Source organism: Mesoplodon densirostris, chromosome 18 (assembly GCF_025265405.1).
Source record: "Mesoplodon densirostris isolate mMesDen1 chromosome 18, mMesDen1 primary haplotype, whole genome shotgun sequence".
In the NCBI taxonomy this organism is placed as follows: domain Eukaryota; kingdom Metazoa; phylum Chordata; class Mammalia; order Artiodactyla; family Ziphiidae; genus Mesoplodon; species Mesoplodon densirostris.
In genome coordinates this window covers 62,960,522-62,972,897 of record NC_082678.1, presented here as the reverse complement: position 1 = coordinate 62,972,897, position 12,376 = coordinate 62,960,522, and the positions used below count along the sequence as shown (strand labels likewise).

The window sequence follows — 12,376 nt, the reverse complement described above, 5'->3', positions numbered from 1 at the left end:
GCACAGAATCCGCAATGTTTTCTTGTCCTTCATCCTCTGAGTCATTCCTGACTTCTCCTCTTCCTGTTAGGCAGCAAAGACCGAAGAGAGGGTCATGACACACTCGTTTCTTTGTATTTCCAACAGGGCCTGATTAGAAGGAGGGGTTTAGTAAATCACCAAGTGAACACGTAAGTTGCTCTGAGCTCAAAGCAGGGAGGGTTAATAAAAAACATACATACACAATGGAGATACTAATTCAAAATTGTGAAAATAAGTGAATGAGCAGAAAACAAATTTATAGTTATTAGCAGCAAAGAAAGGGAACAGGAAGACAGCAAGTAGTGCTGGGGGGAGTGAAACACCAAGCCATGGGACCTCAGTAACTTTGCATTGGACCAGGTCAGATTTCAGGACTGGAGATTAAATTTCTTGATGAGAAGTATGAAAGGGAATAATATTAATATTCATCATAACAGCTAACCCTACATGCCAAGTACTGTCTCAGGTGTTTTCAGTGAATTCACTCATTTAAATACTCCAAACAGCCTGGAAGTCCTCCCACTAGTCCTGAGGCACAAACAAATGGCTCTGGTCACACAGCCAGTAAGTGAAGGAGACAGGATCTGAACCCAGGCTCCAAGCTTTGTCAGTAAACCACCATGCTCTACGGTTACTGTGTTCACCATATTGACTCAGAGTGAGGAATGAATGTGAAGAGCTGGTACCTATAGAAAGAATAAAAATCTTAAGTCTGGAAAAGTTCAGTGGTTGCCTTGAAAAGAAAGGATTTGATAAGTATAGGCTAGATTTGAGCTAGTCCCATTCCTCACCACACACACACACGCACACATACCATTGCACTCGCTTCTTTAAACCCTTTCTCAAATGTCAATCTCTCCTAGAAGTTGCAAGGAGAGCTTCATCAGGAATGTACTTGTAACCAGCTTCATTAAGCAATAATCGTGCTGAGATTTTGCATCTGGAGACCTTGACCAAAGGTCGCCGTGGGCTTCTTACCTGAAACAGTTGCTTCACCCTCAAGGAGGATGACGAGAAAGCAGAAAGGAAGGCAGAGCTCCCACTTACATAGCCAAGCAGGACCTGTGTGCCTAGAGAATTGTAGCCACGTGGGGCAAGTTTTGTCCAGAATGTCTAGTGCTCTCTCCCCAGTATCCTTCAGCCAGCCTCACACCATTGTGCTTTTCTTCCCTAGTGGAGCACGATTCCCAAAATGAAGGCCAGGGCCGCTTGCCCAGTGGGCCCGCGGAGCACTTTGCTGCATCACCACCAGGTGGATGGAGGACTGGGCGTCCAGGGTGGCCTCAGGAGCATACTCCTTACTGGGGTCCTTGCCTCGGCAGTCATACAGCACGCAGGAGATGAGAAAAACCAGGAGCAAGATGACGTAGCTCGCAACTAGGATGATCAGGTTCAAGGTGACAGGGTCAATCTCCAGGTAAAATTCCATCGCATCCCTCACGGTTGGGAAGTGGGTCTAGAGAAAGGCAGTGGGGCCAGTTTGGGGGTTGCTGGAAGCAAACCTTAGCTCGATGTAATAGCTACATTGGCTCTGCAATAAAAATACATTAATCCTCACTGCTTCAGGAGACCTCACAGATTAAAGCTGCCCGGTTTAATAACTTAAGCTCTTCTGTTAATACTACAGCCACCAAAGCACAGAAACGGTCTCATCAACTCACCTACGCAGAGAGAAAGAGAAAAAGAGAGATGGTTCATGTTACCAAAGTGTGGTATGTAAGCAGGAGGTCCATATAATTCAATGCCCAAACAGGGAGTTTTGGTGAACAAAAGTAAGTGCTGTTAATAAGCACACTGTTAAAAATTGGATTGTCCTGGAAAAAGCTGTGAAGTATGGTCGCCCTTTATATAAGGGAAGTTTATTTATCTCATTTTATTTTTTAAATTAAATACTATTAGTTTCAGGTGTACAACATAGTGATTCAATATTTTTATAGATTATACTCCATTTAAAGTTTTATAAAATATTGGCTATATTCCCTGTGCTGTACAATATATCTGTGTATCTTATTCTTTTTATACATAGTAGTTTGTACCTGTTAATCCCCTACCCATGCCTTGCCCTACCCCCACTGGTAGAATTTGTTCTCTGTATCTGAGTCTGTTTCTGTTTTGTTATATTTATTTGTTTGTTTGTTTGTTTTTGGATTCCACATATAAGTGATAATATACAGTATTTGTTTTTCTCTGACTTATTTCACTAAGCATAATACTCTCCAGGTCCATCTGTGTTGTTGCAAATGACAAAATTTCAGTCTTTTTTATGGTTAATATGTAAATATGTGTATATACACCACATCTTCTTTATCCATTCATCTGTTGATGGACACTTAGGTTGCTTCCATATGTTGGCTATTATAAATAATGCTGCTATAAACATTGGGGTGCATATATCTTTTCAAATTAGTGTTTTCATTTTCTTTGGATATATACCCAGGAATGGAATTTCTGGGTCATGTGGTAGTTCTAGTTTTAGTTTTTTTGAAGAATCTCCATAGTCTTTTCCAATGGCTGCACCAGTTTACATTCCCACAAATGGTGCACAAGGGTTCACTTTTCTCCGCATCCTTGCTAATGTTTGTTATTTGTGGTCTTTTTGATGATAGCCATTCTGACCGGTATGAGATACTGTATCATTGTGATTTTGATTTGTGGTTTCCCTGATGATTAGCAATGTTGAGCATCTTTTCATGTGCCTGTTGGCCATCTGTATGTCTTCTTTGAAAAAATGTCTATTCAAGTCTTCTGCCCATTTTTTAATCAGGTGGTTTGTTTTTTATATTGAGTTGTTTATATATTTTTGACATTAACTCTTTTTTTTTTTTTTTTTTTTGTTTTGCAGTATGCGTGCCTCTCACTGTTGTGGCCTCTCCCATTGTGGAGCACAGGCTCCGGACGCGCAGGCTCAGCGGCCATGGCTCACGGGCCCAGCCGCTCTGCGGCATGTGGGATCTTCCCGGACCGGGGCACGAACCCGTGTCCCCTGCATCAGCAGGCGGACTCTCAACCACTGCGCCACCAGGGAAGCCCTGGACCTTAACTCTTTATCAGACATATCCTTTGCAAATATTTTCTCCCATTCAGTAGGTTGTATTTTTGTTTTGCTGATGGTTTCCTTTACTATGCAAAAACTTTTAATTAGGTCCCATTTGTTTATTTTTGCTTTTGTTTCCTTTTCTATCTAAGGGAGGTTTTTGGGTTTTATTTTTCTATTTTATTTATTTATTTATCTTTGACTGTGTTGGGTCTTTGTTGCTGCACGCGGGCTTTCTCTACTTGTGGCAAGTGGGGGCTACTCTTTGTTGCAGTGTGCGGGCTTCTCATTGTGGTGGCTTCTCTTGCTGCAGAGCACGGGCTCTAGGCACGTGGGCTTCAATAGTTGCAGCACGGGGCTCAGTAGTTGTGGCTCACGGGCTCTAGAGCACAGGCTCAGTAGTTGTGGTGCACGGGCTTAGTTGCTCCGTGGCATGTGGGATCTTCCTGGATCAGGGCACGAACCCATGTCCCCTGCATTGGCAGGCAGATTCTTAACCACTGTGCCACTGGGGAAGCTCTCTAAGGGAGATTTTAATGCCAAGTATCCATCTTTGGAGTGATTTGGGCTTTGGGAATGGATGTGTTTCTTTAATAAGAGGAACACGCACAGCACCTGACATTTTCACCCTTTCTGCCTTTGTTGTTTTTTTTCATTCATTAATTCAAAAATACTTCTTGAGCACCTTCTGTGTTCTAGGTACTGTGCCAAACAATAATAAGATAGAAGCATTTAGCCTAGCAGGGGAGACAGACATTAAACAAATAACAGCACAAGTTACCATTTAACAACAGTGGGAATAAATTTATAAAGACAAGGAGAGGGTGATAGGAGAGTGTGTCCCATGGTGGGTCAGAGAAGGCTTCCATGACGAAGAGACATTTAACCTATGACCTGAATGATAGTCAAGATTTAGCCAGGTTAGGACAGGTAGGGAAGATTTTTCAAGCCACAGAGAACGGCATTCATGAGAGGTCTGAGCAGAAAGAAGCCTGGAAAACTAGAGGAATTGAAACAAGGGTAGTGGACTGTAGTATAGAGAAAGAATGGGGAGCATAACATGAGAGCAGTGGGCAGGAGTCAAATTGCAAAAGGATGTGCTAGCCCTGCTCAGGGCTTTAGAGTTGATGCTGGATCTATGGGCGCCACTGGATCAGTTAATGCAGGGGAGGGACGGGACAGATTGCACTTTACAGAGATCACCTTGGCTGCTGTGTGGATACAGGAAAATAAGCAAATTGGAAAGAAGATCAATTAAAAATACAGCTATCCCTTGATTTATAATCATCTTCCTGCCTCAGTGGTAGCCTGTCCCAATAGTCCTGTAGAGGGCCACCCTCACGGGCATGGGATGTGGGCAGTTGCATAGGGCCTCTTGCTCAGAAGGGCCACACACTAGTTTAATGCCCTGCCGTCTCCATCTTCAATTTTTTTAATAATTTTAAATTTTGTACTGGGCTCACAAATTATGTATCTGGCCTTGGTCTCATGGTCTCGTGTGTGTGTGTGTGTGTGTGTGTATATATATATATATATATATATATATATATATATATATATAATATTATTTATCTATTTATTTTTGGGCTGCATCACACAGCATGCAGGATCTTAGTTCCCTGACCAGGGATCGAACCTGTGCCCCCCTGCAGTGGAAGTACGGAGTCTTAACCACTGGACCACTGGGGTAGTCCTTCACGTATATATTTTTGACCAGATAGGGCCATTTCTCCAAGAGCTAATGGGATTCTTTTGATACTCCTGGTTAAAGGTCAAAGGTCCCAGAGGTCTGCTAGCTTCTTGTGGCTGTTAGGCTTTAATGGCCTAGCAGCTTCCTGTCTAGTCCTTGATGCCTTCTCTGGGAACCTGAGGGTTCAGGGTTGCTGTAAAAGGCATTCTTATTGATGTGGAGACCTTTTTCAAATAAAATATTCCATGAATCTGTGGTTCTGGACTAAGCTGTGGAATTATACTTAGAAAGATGAATGGTTCTCAAACACCATACGTGTGGAGCCAGGCTCGTTGGAATCAACTGGACTTCTTAGGAATACAGATTCCCAGATCCACGCCAGATCTATTGAATTAGAATCTTTGGGGCTGGAGTCTGCGACTCTGCATCAGTAACAATCGTCATGGATAATTTTGATATACAGCCAGGATGGCGAATCATGGCCACAGATGTGTGAAAGAAGGGTGTGTAGAAAATGGGTCACCACAACAGTGGTGCCACTAAGAGATGTCATAGGAGGCATTCAACACAGACATCACACCAGTCCAACAGGCTCAGATAGTTCATTTTGTCAAGAGAAAGTCCTTTTCCTGGTTGCAATTCACATTTACCAAGCTCATAGGAGACTGATGTTTAAATCAGATTACCGATTTATTGTTACAGTGAAACATACACCTGTCACAAAAGTTGGAAGGTCTTATGCTGGAATGACCACAGCTTTTTCTCCCTGGAGGCAGATCTAAAGACAAAGTCCATTTATAATACAAAGTTTCTTTGTGAGCACCGAATCTCAGCAAGTAGAGTTGCCGGGTGCTTCTGTAAGTCACATCAGTGCTCCCAGATTACAGCAAGGCTTTAAAAGGCAGCAGTATATACCAGGTGGTTATTACTATCTGCAGAGAGTGTTTTTGTCTTTGTATCTACCAGTGCCCAAAGGTCATTTCAAATCCAGCCTTGTGGAGGCTTTGCTTCCTTCCAATGTGTTAGGTGAAATGCTGGCTACCTGGTTTGTTAAATGAACCCTGGGGGTGGCTGCCTTGTTCGTATTGCAGCTCAACGTCTCCAAAGTGCCTTTCCTTCATTCCTGATCTTTAAAGAACTTTCCTCTTGTGCCATCTAGTGGCCAAAGCAGAGACTGCTAACTAAAGAAAAAACTGGCAAAGGAAAGCTGGGAGGGAGCTTTGTAATCAGCAGCAGAGGGTGACAGACGTAATAATAAGAAGCTACAGTTCAAAACAACCCCTTGACATAGTCCGGACATAGTCTTTCCTTCACTCATTTACAAACATGTATTGTGCACTTACCATGTGGCATCCTGATCGGTGCTTTGGAGCTTGACGATGTGATAAATGCTGAAGCTACACTGAGTGCCTGATGATAGGTAGAGAGCACTAATGAACAGCAGGAGCATCAGCTGCATCTTAGGAATGAGGAAATCTAAGCTCAGAGAGGCAATGGAATTCTAATTAGCTCATTCTTATTCCTTTTCTCCCTCTCACCCTTCCACCTCTCTTCTCCTGCCTGAAATATAAATCAAATATCTACATAGACTACCCTATGCTATGTGCTCTGGGGCATTTGAAGCCTAATCAGATAGATATTCCCTGGGCTCTCATTTGTGTATACACTTATTCACAGTCTAGTCCATTTTGTCTGCTGCACTGGGACGTCACCTAATAATGCCAGATAAATATGTGCTCCATGTAAATGCATTTCCAGGCAACTAGAGTTTATTTCTTGAAACTCCAAAATATTTTTGAATTTTAATTAGGCTGCATAGGAGTTTATCTCTGACATTACACATTGCCTTGCTTCTTCAATAAAATACAGCATCCAAAAAGCCTTAGTGTAGTTTAAATTTTCAATAACTTTGGAGGTAAAAATGTCACAAACTTACAAAAGAATCATTGGAAGTCTAATTATTTTACAGTTCAGGACATGGAAGCTCAGGGAAGTGATTTGCTTAGAGCTAAGCAGATGGTAAATGATAGAAATAGACTTTAAGTGAAGTTTTGAATTCTTATCTAGTGCTTTTTCTCTGGAGCTATTGACTAGGTAGAGAGGAAGATGAAAGAGGTTTAGATGTGATAGATGTTAGAAAAGCAAGAATGGCAATCATCATAAAAACCAAATGCTAGCCATCTATATTTTCAAAAGTCTACCTGACCTAAAAATTTGAGAGAGAACATAACTACCTCCAACCCATGGCCCCTCTCAACTTTGCAGTCAGAATCTAGTATGTGGCTCACCTGGGACCTTCTGGAAAAATACTTCCATGTATTATCACAGAATAACTTCAAGATATTTTTTCCACCTGAACTAGGTTGAATAGAGTCTCCCTCCAAATTCATACCCTCTTAGAAACTCAGAATGTGACCTCCTTTGGAAATAAGGTCTTTGCAAATGTAATTAGTTAAGATGAGGTCATGGTAGATAATGGTGGGTCTTAAATCCAGTGACTGTTGTCCTTATAAGGAGGATATATGAAGACACAGAGATACACAGAGAGGAGAAGGCCACGTGAAGATGGAGACAGAGATTGGGGACAGCTACAAGCCAAGGGATGCCAAGGATTGCTGGCAACCACCAGAAGCTAGGAGAAAGGTATGGGACAGATTCTCCCTCAGAGACTCTAGAAGGAACCGACCCCACTAACACTCTGATTTCAGACTTCCAGTCTCCACAACTGTGAGAGGATAAATTTCTATTGCTTTAAGTGGCTCAGTTTGTGGTATTTTTGTTACAGCAGTACTAGAAAATGAATATACCATCTCTCTAACGCTTAGATAAAACTAGGCATAGCTTGGAGCAAAGTGGGCGATAAACAAAGCTCTACTTTGGATATACCTACCTCTACTTCCTTTGGGTATTTGCCCTTCTAGCTCTGGTTTTGGTTCCTGGCTCCTTTGCTAAGTATGACTCCATGAAGAAAATGCCTGAGATGAAAGAAAATTCCTGTATGTGAAGTTTGCTTCCATAAAAAATAAATACAAGTTTAAAAATAGCAACTGGTTGGCAGCCCATGATATAGCCTTTTATATCTTCCCAATAAAATTCCTTGGAAGATACAGAAAAATATAAAGACCTACAAAAGAAATAAAAAAGCAGTGTAGCAGGGGGTAGTATTTTAGAGATGTTTAAAGATTGTTTCTTCCCTCTCCCCTTCCCAAGAATTATTTGAAGCCATTTCTCTTCCCCTTCAGCATCCAGGGTTTCTAAAGGTAGTGACTCACAGGAGATATGCATCCTGAAAGAGTCAGATTCATCATTCTTGAGCTCTTTTGTAGACTTCTGTAAATTTATACCAAAGTCTATAGGCTTAGAGCCAGGCATTGTGGAGAGAGCAAAGACCATTTTAAAAATTACAAAATATTGGCTTTGTGTATCAAGAGACTAAGAACCTAGAATTTACACCTCAGGCCAAAATATAGGAAAGAGAAAGTAAAGAATGTGAGCAACTTTTCTACTTTTAAGGCGATAAAGAGTTGAAAGGGGGATTCCAAGGGGAGGTAACAAGAGAGTAGATGTTAGTGTGCCCCTGTGAAGGCCCTTCCCTTCCCCCATACCATCTATCGGTGGAGAGACTGTAGACTCACGCAGGTAGAACTCCAAAGCTGAAAGTCTTGGGATCTGATTGCATAGTATGTCTATGGGAGATTGTCAGATTCTTGGAGAGGCCACATGCCCTATATGACACTGAGAAGCAGCATGCTGGAATGGTAGAGAACAGTTTCCAAGAAAGGTGGCTAACTGGACAAGCCAGGGCTACCTTATAATTGAAGGCATATCAGGATGGTGCAAGGAAAATAGCCAAGAGTTTCCAAGACCCACAAATACGATTAAGGTGGAAGAGTTGACAGATGTTCAGTTGAAGGGCTCAGGGTTCTACCAAAGAGCACAGAGTGAGCAGACTGCCAGCTGTGTGACTGGAGGCTTGGACAGGAGCAGTGAAGTAGCTGGTGCAGAGTCTGATGCCCAAGAACAGATGGGACAAGCCACACGTCAGTGGGGGACATTGAAGGCAAATGAAAATATGTAGACCACATGTTCCTTCTCCAAAGCTGGGACCTAAGACCCCTGGAACTTAGATGATTCCAAGAAAGAATGTGGGAAGAAGGTGACAAGGGAGAATCCAGAACTTGAATAAGTATTTACTTCCCCAAAGATGAAGCTTTAAACAAGAAGTCGTTGAACTACTTTTTATTGGCAAGACTGGATTTTCAGCATTGGCAGATGTGGAGGCTTCTGAATTAATTTATCTTTCTAACAGAGAAATGAAGGAAAATAGGTTTCGTATGCTTGAGTCATGCCTATAAATTATACATGCATTAAAATAAGACTGAAAGACAACCCAATATAAGAATTTGAGAAACTCATGACATCAGATAGATGGAGTTAGATTTAGCAGTATTTAAACAGTTTTGACTGCAGGGCATAATCAGGCCTTGCATTAATTAAATACAGAATGTTTAAGGATAGTTGGACATTTGACCAACCAAACCCACCATCTGCCCCTGTATCATAGACCCAGGATACATAGAGCCTTATTGCTGTCCTCCTATCTTCAATCCAAGGGAAGTGAGTATAGAAGGAGGGGATGGTGGAGATGGTGGTGACTTACATCATGGGCAGCTATTCCTCACAAGTTAAAGGTGTACAATGTGATGGTCTGAAATATGTTATAGGTCAATTGTATCTCAGTAAAGCTGGAAAAAAGAAAATAAAAAAATAAAAATAAAGAGAGCAAAAAAATAGGAGGAACCCTGAGAAAGGCACAATGGGCAGCAGAAGATTCCACCTCTGTAACAAAGCTGTAGTGGATTAATGCAGGGTCACATCACAGAGGGCTTGGTAAGCTATACTAGAGAATTTGGATTTTATTCTAATTGCCACAGGAAGCTATCAGAGATATTTAAATAGAGTGACAGTGATCACACTTAATCTTGGAGAAACTATGTCTGATCTTCAGAGAATGAGTTACAGAGAGACAAGAGTTGGAGAAGAGAGATGGGTAAGGGAGACTGCTGCAATGGTGTAGGTGAGATGTGATGATGGCATGGACTGGAGTGTTGATGGAGATGCTAAGAAGTGGCTTGGATTTGAGAAATATATGTTGCACTTGCTGAGGATTGGATGTAAGTGATGAGAGAAAGAGGATTTTGGCCTGAGCAACTGGGTATAGGGGGGTACCATATATGGGGTTATCACTTAGTGACATGCACATGGCTGATTTGGGGGGTGGATCAAGAGTTCTCCTTAGGATTAGTTAAATTTGATATACTGAGGAGGTAGCTGGATATCTGGGTCTTGATCTTAGTGGGAAGATCAGTGTTGCAGGTACAGATTTTGGAGTTAGCAATATATAGGTAGCATTCATAGTGACAGAACTGGACAAGATGAGATTGGGAGAAAGTGCCGACAGGGAAGAGAAGAAAGGCTAAGGATGGGGTCCAGAGTATTCCAACATTTAGAGACTCAGCAGACAAGAAGGAGCCAACAAATGAAACAGAGGAGTGGCCAGTGAGGTAAAAGGTAAGCCAGGGGAGCATGGTATCAGGGAAACCCAGGGAAAAGTAGGTGTAAAAAGGGAAGTAGCTAACTGCGTTAAAAGCTGCTAAGTGATTGGGTAATATGAGAATAGGGAATTGACCATTGGTTTTGAGATCCTGATAAAAACTGAAGGAGTTTTTCATGAAGGTGGGTGGGGTGAGGGATGAAACCCAAAAAAGTAGGTTGAGAAGAGAAGGTAAGAAAATAGAGACTGAGTATAGATAATTTTGAGGGGTTTGGGTGTGAAAGACTGCAGAGAAATGAAGTAGCTGGAGGCCAGTGTGGGAGTGAAAGACAGGTGTTTGCTTTAAAATTATTTTTTAGATGAGTGATATTAAAGCATGTATGTGAGCCAATGGGAACAGTCCAGTTGTGAAAGGGCAGTTGATAACACAAGAGAAAAGGGAAAACTATAGGGTCAAGTTCCTTGAGCAGGGATGAGATCCCATGTACACATGGAAGAATGGGTCACAGCTAGGACCTGGGACAATTATTCCGTCATATCAATAGAGAAGGAAAAGTGGGTTTTGAGTGGCTTTAGTGGTAGGAAGATGAGGTTAGTTTCATCTGATTCCTGAGTTTTGTTTTGTTTTTCACTCAGGAATGAGTCAAAGTCATCAGCAGAGATTGAGTGAGGAAATGTGTGGTCTGTTGAAAACGAGAAGTTCTTAAATATTTGTGTTGGAGAAAGAGAAAACAAATATCCTAGGGAAGTAGGGTAGGAGTGCTGGGCAGTGTTGAGTTGAGATTAGTCATCATGAATTTAAAGTAATATGTTTAGCTCAGAGTAGGTAGATAGTTTGGTTAAGCAGATTGGAGGCTTAATCAGATGAAGAAACAAAGGGTAGGGCCAATAAGGGTGTTAGGAAGGAAATGATTCTCAAACTAGATCAAAGCTTCTAAGCTGGAGGTAAATGAGGACATACAGGGGTGGGGGGCAGTGTGGAGTAGGGATAAGTGGTAGGGTCAGTGCAATGGCAGCCCCTGTGTGGTCAAGAGACGCTTGGGGAAGAGAATTGAGTCCATGAGCCAGGAGGGCTGGAGGTGGTGGATGGTAGGGGCATGACTGGAACTGAGATTTCAGAAGGTGTATGGTTACTGGTGATGATAAGATTTTGGGAGAACCATAAAAGTGTGGATGGCTGGAGTGAAGTGAAGGGCACGTCCTCTCAACTGAATAGTAAAAAATCTGCAGAAACAGAGGATTGTTGAAATTTCCAAGTAGGTTGAAAGAGTAAGAGTGAAGAGAATGAAGCCAGCTGAGCACTAAAGCCCTTGATGAGCGGGGAGAGGTCAGGAGATAGCCAGATCACAGTAAAAGGAAGAGGTGTCTGATGGTCAAGTCTGATAGATAAAGGGGAAAGATATGTTTAGAAGTAGCATTCAGGGTAACAAGTCATGGCGGTACATCTGCTGAACTTAGCAGAAGCACTGAGCTGAAAACAAAGACATAGGTGATTGTCAAGGTTGTCCTTACAGTACATATGTGATCATGTCTGGCTTCCCATTGTTTGACACGGTTAGAAGAGTCAGCAATGCCTACTTAAACTGCAGCTCTCAAGTATGTGGGTGTATTAGTTTCTTGTAGCTGCTGTAAAAAATTAATACAAACTCTGTGGCTTGAAACAACAGAAATTTATTCTCTCACAGTTCTAGAGGTTAGAAGTCCAAAGTCAGTATTACTGAGCCAAAATCAAGGTATTGGCAATGCTGTGCTCCCTCTAGAGATTCTAGGGAGAATCCATTGTTCCTTGTCTCTTTCATTTTTTTTGGAGGTTCTTGGCACTCCTTGGCTTGCGTTTTACATCTCTTCAATCTTCAAAGCCAGCATCTTCAAATCTCTCTCTGCTCTATCTTCACATTGCCTTCTCCTCTGTGTGTGTGTTAAATCTCTTTTTGCCTCATTCTTAGAAGTGTACATTTGATTGCATTTTGAACCGACCCAGATAATCCAGGATAATCTCCCCATCTCAAGATCTTGAATTTAATGGCATCTGCAAAAACTACCATATAAGGTAACATTCCAGGAATTGGAATGTGGA

The 12,376-nt window shown here is 41.9% G+C and overlaps 1 protein-coding gene across 1 annotated transcript; it reads right to left on the bottom strand.

Annotated features, from left to right (window-relative positions):
- Positions 1–1,168: 1,168 nt before the first annotated feature.
- Positions 1,169–1,450, bottom strand: SMIM36 (small integral membrane protein 36). The gene has a single exon (XM_060080967.1). The coding sequence runs from the start codon at positions 1,448–1,450 to the stop codon at positions 1,169–1,171; it is 282 nt and encodes a 93-aa protein (XP_059936950.1).
- Between the last annotated feature and the right edge of the window lie 10,926 nt (positions 1,451–12,376).

Excerpts from the sequence above, each read along its gene's own strand:
- SMIM36 (XM_060080967.1), bottom strand. The coding sequence starts at position 1,450 with ATGGAATTTTACCTGGAGATTGACCCTGTCACCTTGAACCTGATCATC.